The sequence below is a fragment of the Girardinichthys multiradiatus genome, chromosome 9 (genome assembly GCF_021462225.1).
Source record: "Girardinichthys multiradiatus isolate DD_20200921_A chromosome 9, DD_fGirMul_XY1, whole genome shotgun sequence".
In the NCBI taxonomy this organism is placed as follows: Eukaryota; Metazoa; Chordata; class Actinopteri; order Cyprinodontiformes; family Goodeidae; genus Girardinichthys; species Girardinichthys multiradiatus.
The window spans coordinates 11,051,825-11,075,465 of record NC_061802.1 but is presented as its reverse complement, the minus strand read 5'-3'; the positions used below and the strand labels follow the sequence as shown (position 1 = coordinate 11,075,465).

The 23,641-nt window shown below is 39.2% G+C and overlaps 1 protein-coding gene across 2 annotated transcripts; it reads right to left on the bottom strand.

Annotated features, from left to right (window-relative positions):
* Window positions 1-8,343: 8,343 nt before the first annotated feature.
* Window positions 8,344-21,123, bottom strand: babam1 (BRISC and BRCA1 A complex member 1). 2 transcript variants are annotated; one of them, XM_047373778.1, is made up of 9 exons: window positions 20,985-21,123; window positions 17,176-17,639; window positions 16,178-16,236; window positions 15,970-16,090; window positions 15,201-15,279; window positions 15,097-15,121; window positions 14,876-15,005; window positions 14,657-14,743; window positions 8,344-10,791 (listed from the first exon to the last, which is right to left on the bottom strand). In XM_047373778.1, the coding sequence occupies exons 2-9, from the start codon at window positions 17,623-17,625 to the stop codon at window positions 10,591-10,593; spliced, it is 1,152 nt and encodes a 383-aa protein (XP_047229734.1). In that variant the 5' UTR covers window positions 17,626-17,639; window positions 20,985-21,123; the 3' UTR covers window positions 8,344-10,590. The 2 variants fall into 2 exon arrangements, with proteins under 2 accessions (XP_047229734.1, XP_047229735.1); XM_047373779.1 differs by lacking the exon at window positions 20,985-21,123 and adding an exon at window positions 19,376-19,512.
* Window positions 21,124-23,641: the final 2,518 nt, after the last annotated feature.

Sequence of the window (23,641 nt, the reverse complement as noted above, 5' to 3'; positions counted from 1 at the left end):
GTTATTTAAAGATTCAGAAAGGTTTTAAAATGCCATATTAGCAATAACTTCAAATTTTAATAAATATGTTAAACTTTGAAACGTAAACTTGTCGTTTTCTTGAATAAAATACCTGTTTGAAACATAGTAATTTTATATATAAACTGGACGTTGCTTGTAACGTGCCTCAAGACAAATTGGTGCTATCTGAATAAACTGAACTGATGAAGTTCATTCAGTAGGAAGGAAAGAGGCCATCCTTCAGAGAGGTTTTTACTTTCATCCATACAGTTTAACTTAGCTTATCAAAGCTACATACATGTATCCATTTAATTAAGGAGCTGTGATCCCTTCTCTGATGTTTTTTACTGCACCCTGCTTGAGTTGTTTTACAACATAAATCCCTTTTGGGCAGAACTGGATTTTGTTATAACAGATCAAATATTAATGATTAGATGTGTGATATCATTTTATGGTGCCTGAAAATATTTTAATCTTTAATTCACCTGTGATAAAACATTAACTGTGTTTATAATTACAGGTAATTTACGCCATGTTTGTTGTATGAAAACAAAAGCAAGTAATTGTTTTGAGCTCATTCAGAGGTAGTACAGTTCGGATATTGTTACATTTTAATAGAAACCAGATTACATTGATTTGCAATTGATTTTCTCATTTTATTTCATCATCCAAAAACATTTTAACAACTGAAACTGAATGTTTAGCATCATTAGGGTCTCAGGTGGTACTAATTTTAAAAAGATGCATCTTTGTCATGGAAATAGTCTGGTTTCCTCTAGAACAAATGTCAGGGATAAAACTACCAGATCAATGTACAACACCTGCTTTACTTCACCTATAAGGCCTGGACTGAGCTAAAATTTTACCGTTTCTAGATACATATTTGCATCCTCCAAACTGGAGGAAGGATCTACAAAGACTCTGACATAAGCAACATACATGTTGACCAAGTGGTTTTTGTTTGTAGCTGTTCATAGGTTTTCAGCAAGTGGATATTTCAGCTCAATTCAATTCAAATTAAATTCAAAAATACTTTCTTCATCCCAAAGAGAAATTAAATGTTGTTATAGCTCATATTATGCAGGTTTCTTCAAAGAGCCATTGTAGATGCTGTAGATGCTGATCTCCTGTAGCAGATCAGAAGAAGCCTCTGACTGAAGACACTCTGTTGTTGTAGGACAGTCTCATGAAGAGGATGCTCAGGGTTCTCCATAATGTTCTTCGTTTTATGAAGAATCCTTCTTTCCACAATGATCTCCAGAGGTTCCAGAGGAGTCCCCAGAACAGAGCCAACCTTTTTTATCAGCTTGTTGAGCTTTTTTAAGTCCCTGGCTCTGATGCTGCTTCCCCAGCAGATGATGGTAGAAGAGATCACACTTTCCACAACAGACTTATTGAAGATATGCAGCATCTTGCTGCAAACACCAAAGGACCTAAGCTTCCTCAAGAAGTACAGTCTGCTCTGTCCCTTCTTGTAGATGGCTTCACAGTTGCATCTCCACTCTAGTCTGTTGTCCAGGTGAACACCGAGGTATTTATACTCCTCCACCACCTCCACTTCTTCTCCCAAGATGGAAATAGTTTTTGACTTATTCCTGTTTCTCTTAAAATCTACAATCATCTCCTTTGTTTTAGTCACGTTCAAGATGAGATGATTGTTTCCACACCATGCAACAAAGCGGTCCACCAGCTCCCTGTACTCATCTTCTTGTCCATCTCTGATCCATCCCACGACTGCAGAATCATCCGAGTATTTCTGCAGATGACAGGAGTCTGTCTTGTACTGGAAGTCTGAGGTGTTCAGAGTGAAAAGGAATGGTGAGAGTACAGTCCCCTGTGGTGCTCCTAGCACGTTTGAAAGGCAGCTGCAAACTGAAAATCAAAAAGTTGTCCCACGTTATTTAACAACACGGAGCCAAAGGGACATAGAAGGAAAAACAATTAATTAAAAAAACACTGTCCTGTGCATGCCTTGTGCATGAGGCAAATTATTTACTTATTTTTCTCCCTCAATTATCTTTTAAGGCTCTGTACGAAGCACATTCATGTTGTATTAAATTATGGTCCCTTGGTTTGCAATGTTTGGGTCAAGCAAGTTATTTCCCTCAATTCAAATCACTTGTCACAAACAAAGCAGAAAGCTCTCACAGTGTGTGTGTGTGTGTGTGTGTGGTGGGAGGGGATAAAGCTGTTTAGAGCTGTATGTCGATGTAAATCTGACAGTGACTATCAGCTTTTCTAGGTTTTATAATTGATATTTGTATGTTTTTATTGTTGTTTTGTAGCACTTTGAGATACTCATATAAATGCAATTTATTATTACTATTATTATTATAATAATTCCTATAATCATTACCTCCAACTCCATGGCTTCAAACTTCATATTTCTTTTACGGCCGCTGTGACAGTCTCCATGGTGAGAGCTGTTACCACACGCAATTTCCTTGTTAATAGAGCGGTCCAACCCGCTTTTGCAATTGTTATCCATTGCGCACACAATCTTTGTACATTACGCGTAACACACCCACTTATTACACTTTTGTGTTGCACAAGCACTCCTTTTGAATCTTAGAAGATCAGGTTAAGTGTCGTTCAAGTTTCACCCGGCTCACTGTTAATTTGAGTTGAAATTTCAGAATTTGAAGGTTGTCTTCTTTTATTAGACCTACCTTTTTGTGCAACGCACCGGTACCACCAGCTGTTAAACAAACCCTCAACATGATGCTGCCACTACCGTGCTTGATAGTTGGTGGAGTGTTCATAGGTTCTGAAGGCCTAAACTTGACTCCCTCAAACATGCTTCTTTTTAGGTGACTAGCTCAATCCTTGCCTTGTACGACTGTAAAACTTTTCCCAAGTCAAATGTGGATGCCTTCAGAAGGTATTTGGATTCTATATGAGGACAAATGCAAATTTCAGTCATGTTTGAAAGTGTTGGTTTTGCCAAAAGGGCTACATTTGCTTGGCTCCCATCTCTCTCCATGCTGATTTTAAATCCACCTCACTGTGGGCAGAGATGCTGGTGTTTCAGCATCTCCCAGTTTATGATGGCCATCAGCCTTGGTGTTTTCTGGATTACTCCTAAACATTTGCAAATATTTCTGTTCATCTGAGGGATGGTTTGGGCCAGATAGATGAAACTTGGCTTCCAACAGGAAATTACCTCAAACAACAGATCAAAACGTCTTTTGGAACAGATTAGGTATATTATCGTACTTAAATAAAGTCTTTGGAGAACAGAGTAGTGAATGTTTTTAATAAAGAATGTGAATATATTTTAGTAATCTTCAATTTGTGAGGCTCAGATATCTAGAGAAAACAGGAAACATTACCTATCTGTGCCATTTTTAAATATAGTAGCCACAGAATTCCTCACCCTATTCCCTGGTGAAGGACGAACAATGTATAACAGGTTGAGGAGTAAAGCACAAAATGCCAAACAAATACAGAAAAATTCCCACAACATCCTGTCCTGAGCTAGTGCGGAAAAGAGTCATGGCAGAGGAGGATTGAACGAACAGAAACAATAGGTAGCTGTCACTCTTCAGAGTTGAGGGAATAACAAAATCTCCCTCCAAGGGCTCTCAATCCCCCTGAGCTGTTATCAGAGGAAATGATGTGGGGCAAGCCTTGGTCTGCTGGGAAGAGTGTGAAAGGCTAAAAGTTCTCCGAGCGCCAGGCTTTCCTGTCCAACTATGTATCTCTGACAACCTTCCTTCAATGGAGACTCATTTATGAAGATATGTTGAAACGGCAGAGCAATCAGGACTGATAACCTGAACAAAAGCAGGAAACCGAACAGTTGGATAATGACACCTTTTGAGATAACCAACCAGACAGGAAGATATATCTCAACCACTGAAGTATTATTCATGCAATTGTTGGATAAGAGACACATATAAACTATCTGACTATCGGATGACACCAGTGTCATTGGTCTGATCCAGGATAATGATGAGTCTGCACACAGAGAGAAGGGTAGATCAGCTGGTTCATTGGTGCGTTCAGAACCACCTGGAGCTTAACCCGCTTAACACAGCAGAGATGATAGTGGACTCCTGGAGAACACACCCCACACTGCCTCCCCAACATTGTGTCTGCTGTTAATCACTTCTGGTTTATAGGAATCACCCAGAGCTGGTCCTCACACATAGACATTTCTTACTCAAAACTGCAAAAAAATAGGAATTCAAATGCTTCGGCTTCTAAAGCAAACCCAGTTTCAATACCTTAGGTCTGGTTTTACACACAAGTATAATCATTTAAAAGCAAAATAATGCAGTGAAAAGGACTTTTTATTTTAGAATGAGTGTGATTTATCTATTAGAGACTCAAAATCTTAAATGATGAATATGAGAAAAATCAAGTTCTAATGTGATAAACCGAAACTAAAGCTGGTCATCTAAATATAAATCAATATAAACAGTTATTCAGTTTTCCAGACATTCTGATTGTCACTGTTTAGATAATGGAATAAGACAAGTCTGGAAATTCAACTTTCTTTTCATACCTTTTAACACTACTTAGGAATCCTGCAAAATGTGATGAAAAAGGACATAATAGTCTAGTCTAAAATAGTAAATAATAGACGATGGTGCATATACCCTGGTAGTTCAGGATTGCATTTGTGGTATACAATAAGTTAGTTACCCAGGATAAGGTGAAGAGGTTTTCTGGGCATATTCCACTGGAAGGAGACCCTGGAGAAGACCCAGAACTCGCTGAAGGGACTGGTGTTCCCGGCTGGCCTGGGAACGCCTTGGGATCCCCCAGAGCTGGAGTGTGTCACCAGGGAGAGGGATGTCTTGGTTTCCCTCCTGGGCCTGTCACCTCCGTGAGCTGATCTTTGATAAGTGGAAGACAGACAGACAGATGGACAGACGGGTGGATGGGGAACTCGGAATTAAAGCTTTAAAGCTAAAACAATTAGTGGCTCAAGCTAGTTACGGTGAAGGTCTCCAAAAGAAACCTACTAGACAGAAAATTGCAGTGGATGATACTTACCAGTGCTGGTGGCTAAGTTAGCAGGGGAAGTCTGTTGAGAACCTGCTAGCAACAAAAAGCTTAGCACTCTTAGGCAATCTAAGTCCAATTAAAAGTAATTGCAATGGAATTTTCCAATATGACAAATACAGTCAGTCAGTCATTTTCTACTGCTTATTCCATAGTGGGTCACGGGGAAGCTGGTGCCTATCTCCAGCAGTCTATGGGCGAGAGGCAGGGTTCACCCTGGACAGGTTGCCAGTCCATCGCAGGGCAACACACAAACAACCAAGCAAACACTCATTCATACACCTAAGAGCAATTTAGAGAGACCAATTAACCTAACAGGTATGTCTTTGGACTGTGGGAGGAAGCCGGAATACCCAAATACATTTTGTACATTTTTATTCTATTTTTTCTCCACTATGGCTGCATGGTGGTGCACAGCAAGGTGGCTTCAACTTGATATCTAAGGGTAGGAAGCTCCATACAGCACCAGGCAAACAAGATGGTTACAAATACCTTGCAAGCAGCTGCATCTACCAAACACCAGAACTAATGTGAGAAAGGCTTTTAAATGACTAAACTTTGTTGCTTTTCCACAAAAGGCAGACACAGGTACTGACAGAGCGCATTTAAAGAAGTTAACGTTTTTCTGTCCAACCACATATGACAACTAATGTCATAAAGTTCCTGTCAGAGGTTCGCATACACATTTCATCAGCATGAATGTCAGGTTCATTTGGGGCCTTTAATTAGTTTATTTTTTTTTTAGAGAATAACACAATTAACAGCCACAATGACGTTTCAATAAATTGTGAATTAGAAACAAATCCCCAATACAGTCAGAATTATTCATACAGAAAGACAAATCCGGGAGGAGCTCAGAGTAGAGTCGCTGCACCTCCACATCGAGAGGAGCCAGTTGAAGTGGCTCAGGCATCTATACCAGATGTCTCCTGGATAAAGTGAGTTGTAGAGAAATCATATGCTGGATATTAGTCAACTCTTATCAGAAATGGTTTGACTCATTTTAATCAATTGGCTTTCTGACGAGCCTGGTAAAATAATTTTTAATAAGGTGTATGTCACAGCCCTTCCAGAAACGTGTTAGTCTGCGTCATCCATCTTGAACCTGTTTGGATGCATGTTTGGGATCATTGTCCCATGGGATTTTCCAATGGTTTCCAAGTTTCTTCTGTCTAGCTGCAGATTTGAGGTACAGATGAAGAATTTGGTGGCAATCTTCCTAGAACCCAGGTAGGTACCAGGAAGTAATTAATTAAAATGACTCTAGTAATTTTGATAAGAACAGTTAGTGGGTCAAATCTCCTGCCAGAAATATGCAAATACTCAAAAAGTGTCTGGTTTCTCTGCAACTTATTAAGGGACATTTGTCTATACCAATATGTTTAAACCTCAAGATACTGAAACCATGTTAAACTCTATCAAACAGTTTTTAAGCAACATATGCTTCAACACTTCAACTTACAAAAACAAAATTTTATTTTAAACTAATCTGTATCATTTTTAATTCAAGAGCATTTTTGATCTTCACCATTTTAATAATAGTCGTAATGGTGCTACTTGGAGAGTTCAGTTTTCTCACCTGGTGCTTCATGTTTGAAGTTTGAGAACCACTAGAGGAGAAAAATATGATCAAAATCTCCAGCTTTTACATTTAGGAAATATAAAATATGTACTGTTACCAGATAACAGTAGATGGTGGACCTGTCTGAGCTGGATTTATCTCAAGGTAAAATCTGCTGCCATCTCCTGGCCCAACTAACTAAACAATTCAGCAGAGGTGTTCAGTTGGAACATGACAATTGGGATTAAATGCACTTTTTAATTACCCAGAAATAACCTTCAGTAAAAGCTTGTCAGTGCAGTTTCTTAACAAGAGAAGCTGGGTGTGCAGTAAACCCATAACATGAATCACTGTTAAGGAAAAAACATCAAACTGGCAACATCAACATTACTACGCAGTCCCAATGTGTGACATACAGGGGTTGGACAATGAAACTGAAACACCTGTCATTTTAGTGTGGGAGGTTTCATGGCTAAATTGGACCAGCCAGGTAGCCAGTCTTCATTGATTGCACATTGCACCAGTAAGAGCAGAGTGTGAAGGTTCAATTAGCAGGGTAAGAGCACAGTTTTGCTCAAAATATTGAAATGCACACAGCATTATGGTGACATACCAGAGTTCAAAAGAGGACAAATTGTTGGTGCACGTCTTGCTGGCGCATCTGTGACCAAGACAGCAAGTCTTTGTGATGTATCAAGAGCCACGGTATCCAGGGTAATGTCAGCATACCACCAAGAAGGACAAACCACATCCAACAGGATTAACTGTGGACTCAAGAGGAAGCTGTCTGAAAGGGATGTTCGGGTGCTAACCCGGATTGTATCCAAAAAACATAAAACCACGGCTGCCCAAATCATGGCAGAAATAAATGTGCACCTCAACTCTCCTGTTTCCACCAGAACTGTCCGTCAGGAGCTCCACAGGGTCAATATACACGGCCGGGCTGCTATAGCCAAACCTTTGGTACCTCATGCCAATGCCAAACGTTGGTTTCAATGGTGCAAGGAGCGCAAATCTCGGGCTGTGGACAATGAGAAACATGTATTGTTCTCTGATGAGTCCACCTTTACTGTTTTCCCCACATCCGGGAGAGTTACGGTGTGGAGAAGCCCCAAAGAAGCGTACCACCCAGACTGTTGTATGCCCAGAGTGAAGCATGGGGGTGGATCAGTGATGGTTTGGGCTGCCATATCATGGCATTCCCTTGGTCCAATACTTGTGCTAGATGGGCGCGTCACTGCCAAGGACTACCGAACCATTCTTGAGGACCATGTGCATCCAATGGTTCAAACGTTGTATCCTGAAGGTGGTGCCGTGTATCAGGATGACAATGCACCAATACACACAGCAAGACTGGTGAAAGATTGGTTTGATGAACATGAAAGTGAAGTTGAACATCTCCCATGGCCTGCACAGTCACCAGATCTAAATATTATTGAGCCACTTTGGGGTGTTTTGGAGGAGCGAGTCAGGAAACGTTTTCCTCCACCAGTATCACGTAGTGACCTGGACACTATCCTGCAAGAAGATTGGCTTAAAATCCCTCTGACCACTGTGCAGGACTTGTATATGTCATTCCCAAGACGAATTGATGCTGTATTGGCCGCAAAAGGAGGCCCTACACCATACTAATAAATAATTGTGGTCTAAAACCAGGTGTTTCAGTTTCATTGTCCAACCCCTGTACAAGCGTTAAAGTGAATGAAACTGGCCTCATTATAAACCATAAGAGCAAAACTAAAGCTGATAGGTGTCACGAATGAAATCAGTTTTCTTATACAGTGAAATACAATTAAATTCATGTTTGATGGATATATCTGTTTAGTAATTTATAATTGGCTGGATTTTCCACCTTAAGATGACCAAAAACATCAATGTGATGTAAAGTGGGGGGAGAAAGGTGTTTGATCCCCTGTTGACTGAGTTTCCTTTGAATTCACACACATTTTAATTCTGGCTACCTCAATCAATCATTTACAGCTGAGCTCATTCTAATAATTTTATCAAATCTATGTCCACAAAATCAGGTTCTCCTCTTCCAACCTCTCCATCACTATGAGCTACACCAAAGAGCTGTCAAAAGACATCAGAGACAACATTGTAGATCACTACAAGGCTGAAGTGAATTGATAAACATTTGTTGAAGAGACCACTATTTTATATATTTGGAAATGGAAAAAATATATATAAAATCACCATCAGCCTGGAGTTCTGTGGAGGATCTTGCCTCATGGGGTGAGGATGATCAGAACATGAGGGATGAGCCCATTAATAGCTTAATATTTGCTTACCCTGTTCATAGTGTCATTTCAAGCATATTAATGGAAAATTGTGTGTAGGGAAAAAGTGTGGTAGAAAAAAGGATAACTGTAGCCTTCATTGATAGTGGAGAAAAGCCCATTTACGAGAATGGGAAAGAATCATAAGGTGTGGACTGCTGCTGGAGTCAGTGCTTTAAGAGCCACCACTGATCCAGAGATGTTGTCAGAACCATCTTACCTGCGGTGAAAAAATATATATTTGGTCCAAAGTGTTCCCATCAGAATAAAATCAATTTTGCAGTTCATTTAAACATCAAGGGCCCAAACTTTAGAGATGTTGATTTCATTGTCCCGATTAATCGGCACCTGCCCATACTGCCAAAGCAACAATACCTGCATCATTGACCATGGCATCAATCGGCTTGATTGGGCACCAAAGTAGCCTGATTTAAACTCTTGTCAATAATTTATGGAGACACACCAGGGCCAACAATGGAGATGAGTCGAAGTTCCTGAACACCTCAGCAGAGCCACAGACTCACCTGCTCGATGTCACGACACACTGATGAAGGAAGTCCTGCAAAGGGAGTGTGACCAAGTTCAGTAAGGAGTAGAGGACATTATATTGACATTCTTGCCCGTGGGCTAACATTCATATGTTTAAAATCCTTTCTTTATTGGTCTTGTATAAGTTTCTAATTTACTAAGAAGAATATGTACGAAACAAGTACAGAGGCCCATCCTAAACTTGCCAGTGAACAGCTAAGTTAATCAATAAGGCTTGGAAGAAAGTACCATAGTCAGATAAAATCAAGTTCTTTGGGAGTAATATAACTTACCATGTCCCGTTCAATAGAATCTCTGAGTATGACCCAAAGATCACAATCCCCACAGTCAAGCACAGAGGGGGAAGTATTATGCTTTGGGGTGGTTTTTTTGTAAATGGTACAAGACAACTTTACCACATTAATGGGCCAATGAAAATGACCAAGCACTGAAAGATCTTGCACCAGAACCTTCTTCAAAAGATAGGAAACAAAGGAGCAGCTAAAGAAGAATGACATTAAGGTAGCTGTAATCTCCAGACCTCAGTCAGAAGGACCTGATGAGGGAGATGTAGCTTTGAGCTCCCAAGAGGCAGACAAGAGTCTTTCTGCAAAGAGATGTGGGCCAAAAATTATCTAAATCTGCTGACTAACTGAAAGAAACATCTTCTTGTTTTACCTAAATCAAAGTTTTCTGAGTCACATTTTGTTGGATGATCAAATACATTCACTTGATGAAACACAAATTAGTCTGTAACTTTTATGTAATGTGTTTTTAAAGAAATAAAGACTTCTTTGTAAATGATCAAACTTCCAAAATCAGAGGATCAAACTGTTATTTCCCCCCACCGTATGATCTAAAAGGAAAAATGCATATATGGGAGAGATTGTAGCAAAACTTGATGCTTTATCCACTGCATCTTCCATTTTTAAATAGGTTATTTTTAATATACTTTAACTCTCACCATCTACTCCCTCGTTATGAGGACAGTTCAGGTAGTTTTCCACCGAATAAAAGAATAAATTTGTTACAATCAGCGACTTATTGAAACCCTTATTTCCCAAATAATCTCACAACAGTTGTTCAAAACCAAAGAAAAAAGATAACAGTAACATTGTGCCTTCAGATTAAAAAAAACAAAAACATTTCTGCAAATCTGCAGAATGTGTGGCTTTCACAGATAAGCATGGCCTTTTTTGTCTGTCTGTTTTACACTGATGCCTCTGTGTCTGGGGCGTCGTCCCCCTCCAGCAGGCTGTAGGATGCGTGACTCTGGAAAGGTCTCTGAAGAGGATGAGCTAGCAGTTTGGCCATGCAGTTGTGCAGCTCGATGGCGGGTCCACTCAGGGAGACCTCAAAGCGATAACATGTGCCTTTCGAGTCCAGGTTGCAAAAGAAAGTATAGTTGTCCTGGAAAACCAAGTAAAACAAAACTCAATGACAGCCAAAGTCCAAGGAAAACATTAAAAGACCTTCAGAAAGCTTAAAGAACTACTGGTCAGGATGACTTTAAGAGATCTCAAGAAAGTCTGGCTAAATGTAATGAAATGAAATAACTGTAGCCAGTTTTGCAGTACTGTAGTCCTGACAATTCCCTTAGCAGCCATGACTTTATGGGATTCTTCTTAAATAAAATAGATTCTATTAAAAATAAAATCTTTGACATACTCCCGAAGATGATTACTTCATCCTCAGCAAGTGAGACAACATTGGAAGTAACTGTAGAACCTGGTCTGTGTTTGGACTGTTTTGATCCTGTGGAGCTTCCTGAGTTATCAGAAATATTAGCTTCATCTAAACCTTCAACTTGTATGTTAGACCCAATCCCAACCAAATTATTTAAGGAAGTGTTCCCTCTGATTACCAGCCCCATTTTAGATATGATTAATCTATCTTTAGTAAATGGATATGTACCACAGGCTTTTAAGTTAGCTGTAATTAAACCTTTACTTAAGAAACCTTCGCTTGATCGAGATCATTTAATAAATTACAGACCTATATCCAATCTACTGTTCTTATCTAAAATTCTAGAGAAAATAGTTGCTAATCAAATGTGTGAGCATTTATACAGCTATGACCTGTTTGAAGGGTTTCAGTCAGGCTTCAGAGCTCATCATAGCACTGAAACAGCTCTGCTGAAAGTCACTAATGATATTCTTATGGCCTCAGATAATGGACTTGTGTCTGTTCTGGTTCTGTTAGATCTCAGTGCTGCATTTGATACAGTCGACCATAATATTCTCTTAGAAAGGCTGGAATATGCAGTAGGGATCAGGGGAACAGCGCTAGGCTGGTTTAAATCTTATTTGTCTGACAGATTCCAGTTTGTTCATGTAAATGATAAATCATCTTTAAACTCCAGGGTTAATTGTGGAGTACCACAGGGTTCAGTACTTGGGCCAATTCTCTTTACTATATATATGCTTCCAATAGGTCAAATTATCAGGCAGCATGGGATAAGTTACGCTGATGATACTTTACTTATCCATAAATCCCGATGAACCCAACCAGTCAGATAGACTACAAGCATGTCTTGAAGATATAAAAACTTGAATGACCAGAAGTTGTCATCTTTGGACTGGAGTCTTTGAAAAAGAAACTCCTTAGTCAATCATTTAACCTGGATGGCATTAAATTGACCTCTGGTAATAAAGTAAAAAACCTTGGTGTTATTTTTGACCAGGACATGTCATTTAAATCCCATATTAAACAGGTTTCTAGGATTTCCTTCTTTTACCTCCAGAACATTAGAAATATCCCATCCAGGAGTGACGCTGAAAAACTAGTCCATGCATTTGTTACTTCAAGGCTGGACTATTGTAATTCTTTACTATCAGGATGTCCACAAAATGCAGTTAAAAGCCTTCAGCTGATTCAAAATGCTGCAGCAAGAGTTCTGATGAAAATTAAAAAGAGAGATCATATTTCTCCTATTTTAGCTTCCCTTCATTGGCTCCCTGTTAAATCCAGAATATAATTTAAAATTCTCCTCCTCACATATAAAGCCCTTAATGATTTAGCTCCATCATACATCAGAGATCTGATTGTTCCATATGTTCCTAACAGGGCACTTTGTTCTCAGACTGCAGGTTTACTGGTGGTTCCTAGAGTCTCTAGAAGTAGAATGGGAGGCAGATCCTTTAGTTATCAGGCTCCTCTCCTGTGGAACCAGCTCCCAGTTTTAGTCCGTGAGGCAGACACCCTGTCTACTTTTAAGGCTAGGCTTAAAACTTTCCTTTTTGATAAAGCTTATAGTTAGAGTGGCTTACATTATCCTGAGCTATCTTCCTTATTTTTTACCTCCGCCTTCCTCCCTCCCTGTTGGTTGGAGTAAGGGGGAGTCAGGTTTAGCCTAAACTGGCTCAGTTATGGTTGAGGTGCAAACACACCCTCCATTTCTGCTATCTGTATGACCCCTTCTCTTTTCCAATGATTATAATCAGTCTGACAGAGAGAGGTATCCCAATCCTTGTGGTTTTTAGTATAACAATGGCCATCAGTGGGCTCAAGATGGACAAACTTTATCAGTTTATTATTTTACTTAGTGCCCCTACACATGGCCTGTTCTGGAGTGGCCGGGCTGTGGCACTCGGTGGTTTGGTCTGGCCTCCTCCCCGGTGGCCCCGCGCTGTTCCGAACCTTTTGTGGGGTGCCTTGAGACGACATGGTTGTAAATAAGCGCTATATAAATAAATAAACTGAAACTATCTCTGTAGTTATGCTGCTATAGCCATAGGCTGCTGGAGGACATAATGACCACTTTCACCCTCTTTGCTACATTCTCACACTACTCTCCAATTTTGCATTATTTGCTGTTATTTCAGCTTTTAACTTTGTTCTCTCTTTTCTCTTCCTAGAAGCTACACCTGGCCTGACTCTGTGTCTACCTGTGACACCTTTCTGGAGAGGGGCATCGTCCAAGCTTCTGCTGGCAACAACTTAATGCTCACCCTCTACCGATGATCCACATGGCCCTGTCTTTCAGTGTTTAAACCTTTCTCTCTCCTTGATATAGCGATTGACTGAGCTTTTACTGTAACTAATTATATGTGCTCTCTTTCAGAGAACCTTGAAAACTAGAGTATATCTGTTCTTTCTTTCTAGGTGAAACGACAAAAGGAGCTACATCCATCAACATTTACTTTTCCTTCCAATAGAAAGTACTCCTGGATCAGTGCTTTTTTGTTCTCTTTGTGTCTCTGCTCTGTTCTCTCTAACCCCCAGTCGGTCGTGGCAGATGGCCGCTCACACTGAGCCTGGTTCTGCTGGAGGTTTCTTCCTGTTAAAAGGGAGTTTTTCCTCTCCACTGTCGCTACATGCATGCTCAGTATGAGGGATTGCTGCAAAGTCAACGCCAGTCACTGTCCACTGTCTCTACATGCTCATCCAGGAGGAGGGAATGCTGTAAGTCACTGACTCGATGCAATCTGCTGGGTTTCCTTAGACAGACAAACTTTTTATCCAATTTAAACAAATAACTGAATCTGACTGCATTGTTCAATGATTAGAATTAATTGGAATATATGAACCTGACTGTTGTGAAGTGCCTTGAGACAACATGTGTTGTGAATTGGTGCTATGTAAATAAAACTGAATTGAATTGAACAATTTATTTGTCTCACATTTTATTAATGTTTGAATAAGTGACGTGAATTCTGGTTCACTCTGAAAAATACTGCCATCACATCCTGAAAACTGAGTCACAGGAAGTGCCACGCTGTTATATTTAAACTAATGTTAAACTTCCAGAAGACTCATTAGGATGAACATTTGCAATACATTTATTTTTAGTGACAATACAGATAGAGAGAGGTACCTTCTAACTTAAATGTTTCTTTAGCAACAAACAACCCTTAAACATTTCAGTTGGGTAGAAACAGCAAAGTGCAGAACACAGTTAAACATCCAAGCTTCCTTTGCGGTCAGGAAAATAGGCAACTCGGATTGAAATCCTTTCCACATCTAGATGATAATGAAAACGTTTTTGTATTCTGAGAATTTATTCACTGTCTGTCTGTTTGTCCATCACCCTTTGGCCCCTCCATCCAGCAATACACCCACCAATCACATCGCTTCATCCATTCATCCATCAATCCAATCCCTCCATTCGCTTGCCCATCACCCATGCATGCATCCATCAAATCTGCCCTCTGAAATATCCAAAGTGAATCCATAGTAAACCTTTATACTTGCAAACAAGTCCAGAGTGACAACTGTCTAAAGAAGCATGGAATAGAGAAACTGTGAAGGAACCCTGTAGAAAGCATGGACGTACCCTCCAGCTGGCCTCATCTCCTTGTTCCTCCATCCCGTTGTGCAAAAGAACCACATCAAAGAAGAAATAGGGAGATTGCAGCATTTTCTGAAGCAGGGAAAAAGAACATGAAAAAGACTATTAGTCCAATGGTAAACTCAAGTAGATCACTGTGACTTAATAGTCGGACAGAACGGTTTCATGCACTGACAACAACACGGAGAGCAAGGAAGCACTCACATTAAGAGCTTCTGAAGGGTTGAACTGCATGGGTCCAGCATGACGGCTGTAGATGAGTACAGTCCGCACCACATATGGAGGAGGGATGGTCTGAACGTTCTCCATCAATGGCAGCTCAATCTTCTGACGACTACAAAGGCCACAGGAGCAAAGATTTTAAATTGGGAAACATTTCTACATTTTTTTCTTTGTGTTTTAAGCAAAGCTTAAACAGAGCTTACATGACATTAAGAAGATCTTCCAGGTCTGAATATAGAAGTAAAGGGTAATCTGATTTTGCTATTAAAACCATTTTCTTAATGGTTAGTATTTAATGAAAGGATACTGAAGGACTCGCAGACATTGGTTTCCAAGTCGTACAGACAGCTGCACAGCTCTCTGGGATCAGATGTGAAGCCAGACAGCTGGGACAAAAATACATAAGAATGTCTATCAAGCTGACAAAGAAAAACAAATACGCAAAAAGAAAACATTATTTATCTGGTTTCTTTCTCTTGATAAGTATAGGAAAACAAAATATATTATGAAAAAATTATTGTATTTCCAGGTTTTTGACATTCTTTAGAACAGGGTTTCAGCCTGGAAACCCCAAAATAACAGTGCCGGACACTGGTGACCCCCCTACAAATACTTGTAATTATTCCACATTATATTTATTTATTTAATAAATAATATAGAATGAAATAATTACATGTATTTCTAAATGAATTTATTTTTAAATGACAATTATTGCATTTTGGCATTTAAAAAGGTACAGTTTATTAGTTAAAGGGACACAATTATTTAATTGTTCATTTCATAAATCAATGGTACATTAAATTATTTGATGATGTATTAAATAAATAGTTCATTTAATTATTTGTTTTATGCATTTCATTAAATATTTATTTATTTAATTTTGTCTCTTTTGGCCCTCTAAACAACCTCAGAGGTCACATCATGATGATTCTGAATAGAATCTCATGACCCCCCACTTGGTGTCTCCCAAGCTTGGTGTTATTAGGGGGTCCCGACCCCCACTTTGGGAACCCCAGCTCGAGATGCTTTCTTTATGTCTTTCTTTCTTGCAGTGATTAAATGTTTCGTGTACACACCCACAGAGCATCATCGTTGATGACAACCAGAGCGAACTCATGCCGTTTGTCGATCTTGTGTTTTGTTCTCACAAACATCTCGATCATCTTCTGGGATATGTTCAAGGCATTTGTTTTAGATCTAAGCAGAAAGACAATCAAATGATGCAACATTATGCTCTAAAGACATGCCGTTGAAACAGGGAAGATCTACATTGCGGTTACGTACCCGTTGAAAGACTCCAGCTTCGGTAAGGACATTTCTTCAGAAAGATCTAAGCAGATTATCTGTAAAGAGGGAAACAAAGCAAGGAGGTGAAGCAGTCATACATTCATCTACAATCACAGTAATAAGAAAGTACACCCTCTTTCAATTCTATGGCCTTATGTATCTGGACATAATACAAATGATCTACTCTTATCTTGTTCAATAAAACCTCAAGACAACATGCTACTGTTCTTTTTCGGAGATTCTTTTGTAAATTAGCTGGAATTCTTGAGGTATTTTTATCTTGCGATTTGCGTCAAGATTCAGCCGCCAAACGGAGGAACTCACATTTGCCTCAAGAATAATTTGGTATACACAAAAGTTAATGGTCAACTCAACAACTTCAAAGTTCCCAGTTCCTGTGGCTGCGAAACAAGCCCAATTTTTTACCCTCCACCATTGTGCTTGACTACTGTAATTGAGTATTTGTACTTCATTATGAGCAACATCTCAACTTTGCTCTCATCAACCCTGTGGTTATTGTTGCAGAAGTCTTGTGTTTTATTTAGATGCAACTTTGTCCTTCAACCCTTTCAAAACAAGCCATATTTGTTTGATCCTTTCCTAATTCTACTGTCACTGTAAGATTAATGTACGCTTATAAACATCTAACTCAGCTTCTGAGAAGGAGCTCCTGGCTCTTAAAATAACGTGGTCTGAGCTTAGCTCAGTCTGGCTTGAATGTCCACTATTTGGAAGATTGCTAGCTGTGTTGTAGGCAGTAAGAATTTCTTCTTAAGGTCACAGCTGATTACTTTCCACCTTGGCACTGTGTTAACAAACAGTAGCTCTTTCTAGGTTTGAAGTGAGATTTAAATAATTTTAGAAATTATTTAATTTTATAAAGTCGAGGAAAGATCACAGGATTTTCAATAGACCCATAAAACCTGAGCTCAAAGAGGGTCTACTTTTTAATCACTTTAATACTTCCTGAAGAAGAAAATGTAATATGGACCTACCACTTTCTCTGGGCAGTTGACTCTGGGAACTCTGAGTTGGTACTCTGCTGGTGGAGGAATGGACGTGCTGAGCATGGGCTGTTGCTGTGGGGGCTTTGGTCTTTCTTTGACTGTCACGGCAGCTGTGGACAGTTGTACCGTGGTGCTGGTTACAGCTCCTGAACCAGCAGAAACAGCAGAAACAGCCACAGGGGGAGCTACAGCCTGTGAGGAAGCCGCAGACGCCGATGTGGTGATGGAGCTAAGAGGACTATCGCTGGTCGAGGCTTCACCTTCGCCCTCCACGCGGTTTCCCACAGCAGACTGAGAAATGTTCTGGTTTCCGTTGCTTCCAAGGCTGCCTGTGCTGCTGCGTCGATCCTCGGCACCTTCAGGGTTGGAGCGTGTCCGAGGTCGCAACTCTACTGGACGTTCCTCTCCGTCAGCTGGGCCTGGCTCTGGGGTCTCCATGGAAACACAGGATGCTGATAAAGAAGTGATTAGTTAAGTCTGCTGGAATGCCTGCAGAGTGAGAATTTCAATCCAAGTACAAACTAAAATATAAAGTCCTTACCTTAATACAGGGACATTTGAGTGAATTAAAACATCATGGAAAAATACATTTATTTCACCAATTAAATTAAACAAGTCAAACTCATATATTAAATAGATTCAGTACAAACAGAGTGATATATTTCAAGCTTTTACTTTAACGTTTTGACAGTTATGGCTTACCGCTAATGAAACCCACAATTTAACATTGAGGCCATCTGTTTGTGGCTCTGGTGAGGTGTTAAGGAATCAAGCATTGTGTCATTAAACCAGGTTTTGGTCCTTTTGGCAGTGTGGGCAGTTGTTTTACCCCTTTCTCGCCAAGAAAGGCATTCAAAACCACCAATGACTTGTACATAGGCACAAGTCGGCTTTTTGGTTTGAGGAAGTGATGTACTGATGGCATATGGTTTGTGCGACCAGCCATTGTAAACAAGACTTAGAAATTATTTCTTATGAGAAGTACAATTTAAATTTGAAGCATTTGCTCAGCCAACAACAGGATTCAGCCAACTACACTGCGTTTGTCTGCCATTAATGTTTTTGAAAAGAATGGTATGGGGAGACCTCAGATGCAGATTTTATGCCTTGTGCCAACATCGATGTCACATAACGTCCCTGTTATCGTGCTTTGCTGGCTTGACTTTTAAAAGGGTGAAGTATTTCAAATCTTGCTGGAGTCCCTCACCAGATCTTTGTCCCTCTCCATGCATCTTTGGAGTTGGTGAAGTTGTGCCAGAAACATTTGGATCACTTTATTTATGAAAGCTCACAGATAAACAGGATAGCCACTTCAGATTTATGAATGGCCAGAGGGATATCAGGATGCTCAAACCTGCTCAACTTTGCTGGTGTGTTGCAAAACGTTTGGTAAAAGACGCTGTTTTATTTCACTTTTTCTTTCCACTCAACTTTCCATTCAAATTAGCCAGTGCACAACCAGGATCTAAGCAATGACTGTTTCATGCTTGCTCCTCTTGTTAAGGCTGTCACTGACAGTTTGCTGGACAACTATCAGGTCAGTAGTCTCTCCATTGATTGTCTAGGCCAGTATGTAACATATTTGTATTGATAATCCTTGAGATCTGGAAATATCCGAATGAACATAGATTATCCTGGGTTTTTATTAGCTGTAATGCCTATTAGTCAAAATTAAAATAATTAAACACTTAAAATAAATCAATGTGGGTGCAATAAATCTATATGATACGTGAGTTGCAATAAATACTGACAAATAAACTTTCCAATGATATTTTAATTTATTGAGAGATAAAGACAATCTTTAAAAAAAATCTAATGGTTCGCACTTAAAGGCTGGATAAATACCAGATTTCTATCGAATATTTGTCCTCCTAATACTCGCTCACAAGCTGCACTTTCAGTTTTTGGTTACATATATTTTGCCCATTCACTGCACAATCCTGCAGTGCAGACATAGATTTAACAACTAGATCTGCCGCTGTCTTTCCTTAGTGAACATGCAACCAGCTTTACCTTAAAATGCCCACAGTGATCTCAGATGCTAAACAAACCTTTTGTACCGAAAAGGCAGGTTGAACAGGATGAATCTTGATAACATAACAAGTTTAGCTGTTAGCATTAGTTAGCTTTTTTACACAAAAAAACCAAATTGAAAAATAGGAATAGAAAATAGAAAAAGAATACTTACGTTATTAATAAGTACGAAACGTCTTTAATTTATATACAAAAAGACTCATTTATAGTGCTAATTAATCACACGACAAGCTAACGTTCGTTTTAAACTGGCAACTTCCTGTTCGGAAGTCATGCTGCCGGAACTTCCAGTCCTCAAAGCATCATGGGTAATGAGGTATTTATGTTACGACGTTCCCCTTGGTTGACCTACAATAAAATAATCTAATGACGATGAAAACAATGATAATAATTATAATAAAGTAAACGCCTAATTACCTCGGTTTCATGATGGAGTTCAAACAAATAAATCTACTTTTCTGATTGTGAAATATTAAAGAACTCCATTAAAATAATAATCTTTGAATACTAATAATATTAATATTTTACTAGTTTCCATGTTGTTTCAGCGTGTTTTTCCTGAAAATATTCTTTGTAATATTTTTACTTTTTGTATTTATTTCAGTTTTTTTTTTTTTTTGTATTTTTAACTTTCAGTGCTCCTTACTGCATAGTTGCACTGTTGTCAAAAAATGTTTCAGCAATTTTTTCTTCCAAAGAAACCACCACATGTATTGGTACCCATGGAAAAGATAAATAAAAAAACCTAAAATCATATTTTGCTATTGTAGGATAATCTTATACTGAAAAAGTCTACCCTTTAATCGGAGTACAACTATTTAATTGAGTGAAAATCCAATATTAAGATTGTATTTATTTTTTTTTTTACAAAGTCACAGGCCACACTTATTGATATCCCCTCATTATTCTGTTGAATGAACAGGTGATTAACCATTTTCTAATATCTACCAGAAGCCACCAGAATTTCACTTAAAATATCCTGGTACGTCAAAAACTTTATAATGCCTTGCACACTTGGTTCCTGAGACCTTTGGAAGAAAAATAGGCCCACAGCATCACAAATTCTCCACCATACTTAACAGTGGAATTGTGGTATTTTTCCAAATGTGAATTCTCTGTTTTACTCAGGATTTAACTGAACTTTTGTTGTCAAAAAGCTAAATCTAAGTCTCATCTGACCAAAGCACAAAGTTCCAATTAAAGTTCCAGTAGAGATTGCCAAATTGTGCATGTTTACTCTTGTGAAGGGGATGAGAAGACTCTTTCACTGACATGCCTCCCAAACAACCAATAAACATGTATAGATAGAGACTAATGGTTACTAATGAGAGATGCTGACCCCCTGATGGTATTCTGTATCCCACTTTGAGTGTTTATTGCTCTGACTGAACAAATGTAGACAAAAATGCCTATATTTATTTAATAAAAATGTATTATTAATTATTAAAAACAATTAAATCTCAATCTGGATTCCCCCTCATGATGAGTGGCTGCCTGACCGGTATAATCATTCTGATATTTGAAGGGATACATTAACATAACTAAAACTCTACTCTTGGTTTTTAACATTTAGGCTCTTTTATGCTTAGGAATTTCTATTTTACATGAAATAATATGTAGTTTAACTAATCTTTAGAGAAAAATATTTTTCTGTCCGCATCACTGCTTTTGACACTGGTTATTTTCAATAAGAGCAAGTAATCTGCTTTAAAAACAATAAGTTACCTCTGTATTTAAGATTAAGCCAATAATTTCTAACATACCGGTACTTGACTTCAGACGTCTTACAGAACGTACAGTGAGTAACGTCAATGTGGCATCATAATTAAGTTAAAAATGGCTCAGACCAGTGCTGTCCAACTCCAGTCCTCGGGGGACTGTGTTGTGAATGTTTTCGATGTATCCCTGCTCCAACACAGCTGATTCAAATGGTACATGAATTACATGTCAAGTTCTGCAGGGGGCTGTAATGAGCCATTCATTTGATTCAGGTATGCTGATCTGGAGAAGCATCTAAAACATGCACGACTCGAGGACTGAGACTCAGTAAATAATTGTTTTCCCCTCTAACCTTCTCTGACAGTTTAATTTACAGTGCCTTAATGTATCCACAGCCTTTGAATCTGGTCACATATTGTAACACTACAACCACAAACTTCAGTTTACTTTATTTAGATTTTATAAAAGACCAAATTAATGTGGTGCATAATTATGAAGTTGAGGGAGAGTGATGGATGTTTTTCTTTTCTTTTCTTTTTACAGATAAAATGTCTGAAAAGTCTGGCATTCATTTACGGTATATTTAGCCCCATTTGTTTTGATACGCCTAAATAAAATCCAGTGAAACAATTGCCTTAAGAAGTCTCCTAATTGGTAAATAAAGAGCACCTTTGTTTAATTTCATCTCAGTATAAATCCAGCTGTTCTGTGAAGGCATCAGAGGTATTTTAGAGAACATTATTGAACAAACAGCACCATGAAGACTAAGGAACACAGCAGACAGGTCACAACGAAGATTTTAAAATGTTTAAAGCAGAGTTAGATTATAAAACAATATCCCAAGCCTCAAAAAATTCTCAGAGCTCTGTTCAATCCACCATCTGACAATGGACGGAGTATGGCATACCCACCAAGATGTGGCCATTCAGCTAAACTGATAATCAAAGAGGGTGTTTATCAGAAGAGCAGGCAAGAGGCCCGGGGTACCTCTGGGGGAGCTGCAGAGATCCAAAGCTCAGGTGGAGAATCTGTTGACAGGACAGCTATATGGCATGGAAGTGTATTAAAAAAATATCTGTTGATTTTCTAAGAAGCCAGAAACGCTGCATGTTACATTGAACATATGATTATGAATTAAACCTGTTACAGGCTCCAAAAGACTTGAGACTGGTCCTGGGGGCGGAGGTTCCCCTTCCAGCAGGAGAACGACCCCAAACATACAAACTAAACTGGAATGATTTACATAAAAGCATATTCAGGACGTAGAATGGCTCAGACTTTAATGTGACAAGACTTGAAAATGTATTATTATAGATGCTCTTTATCTAATCTGACTGGTTCTGAGTTACTTTGTAAAGAATACAAATCATCTAACCTATAAGGATGTTTTTGGTTTTCTATATCTGCCGAGGGTAGCTCCCCGTAGCAGTCCTTCAGCAGAGCCCACGCAGCCGGGGCCTCAGGCCAGCTGGGTGGGGGTGCGTAGAAAGCATAGTCCTAGATCCCAGCCTACAAGTCACCACCAACCCGTCTGCGTTTCTAACAGAGTTTCCCCGCTCAGCGACACACCCGCTGAGAAGCCAACTCTGGTAATTGGCAGCTCCATAGTCAGAAACGTGGCACTAGAGACACCCCGGACCATAGTCAAATGTCTGCCAGGGGCCAGACCGGGTGACATCAAAATCCTACCTGAAACTGCTGGCTAAGGATAAGCATCATACAGTAAGATAGTAATTCACGCTGGCGGTAACGACACCCGATTATGTCAATCGGAGGTCACCAAAGTTGGTGTTGCTTCGGTGTGTAAGTTTGCCAAAACAATGTCGGACTCCGTAATTTTCTCTGGTCCCCTCCCTGATCTGACCAGTGACGAAATGTTTAGCCGCATGCTGTCATTCAACCGTTGGCTGTCTAGATGGTGTCCAGATAACGATGTGGGCTACATTGATAATTGGCAAATATTTTGGGGAAAACCTGGTCTGATCCGGAGAGACGGCATCCATCCCACTTTGGATGGAGCAGCTCTTCTTTCTAGGAATCTGGCTGAATTTATTAGTTGTCCAAACCTCTGACAACCCAGGGTTCAGACCAGGAAGCAGGGTTGTAGTTTAATATTCTCTGCAGCTTCTGTACTGATACCCACCCATTACCCTATTAAGACAGTGTCTCGCCCAGTGCCAAAATTGAATAGATTAAAAAATAATCTAAAAGGAGGAAATCAGGAAAATCTCATAAAAATAAACACAACTCAGACCGAAAAGAAAAATAAAACAATTAAATGTGGCTTACTGAACATAAGATCTCTCTCTTCAAAGACATTGCTAGTTAGTGACCTGATTTGTGACAATCCGATTGATTTATTTTTCCTCACAGAAACCTGGCTGCAGCAAGAGGATTATGTTACTATAAATGAGTCAACTCCTACTAATTATTTAAATTTTCACATTCCTCGAAATACTGGGCGAGGAGGAGGAGTAGCAACCATCTTGATGAGTCCCAGACCAATCAATAGCTACAACTCTTTTGAATATTTAACCCTTAGTTTTCCTCATCCAAATTGCAAAGCACTAAAACCACTTCTGTTTGTTGTTTTGTACCATCCACCAGGTCCTTACTCTCAATTTGTAGATCAGTTTTCAGACGTTTTATCTGATTTAGTGTTAAATACAGATAAGGTTATTATAGTGGGGGATTTTAACAT

Excerpts from the sequence above, each read along its gene's own strand:
- babam1 (XM_047373778.1), bottom strand. The coding sequence starts at position 17,625 with ATGGAGACCCCAGAGCCAGGCCCAGCTGACGGAGAGGAACGTCCAGTA. Across the intron at positions 16,091-16,177 it reads AAGCTGGAGTCTTTCAACGG|ATCTAAAACAAATGCCTTGA; the intron begins GTACGTAACCGC and ends CTTTCTGCTTAG. Across the intron at positions 14,744-14,875 it reads ACCCTTCAGAAGCTCTTAAT|AAAATGCTGCAATCTCCCTA; the intron begins GTGAGTGCTTCC and ends TCCCTGCTTCAG.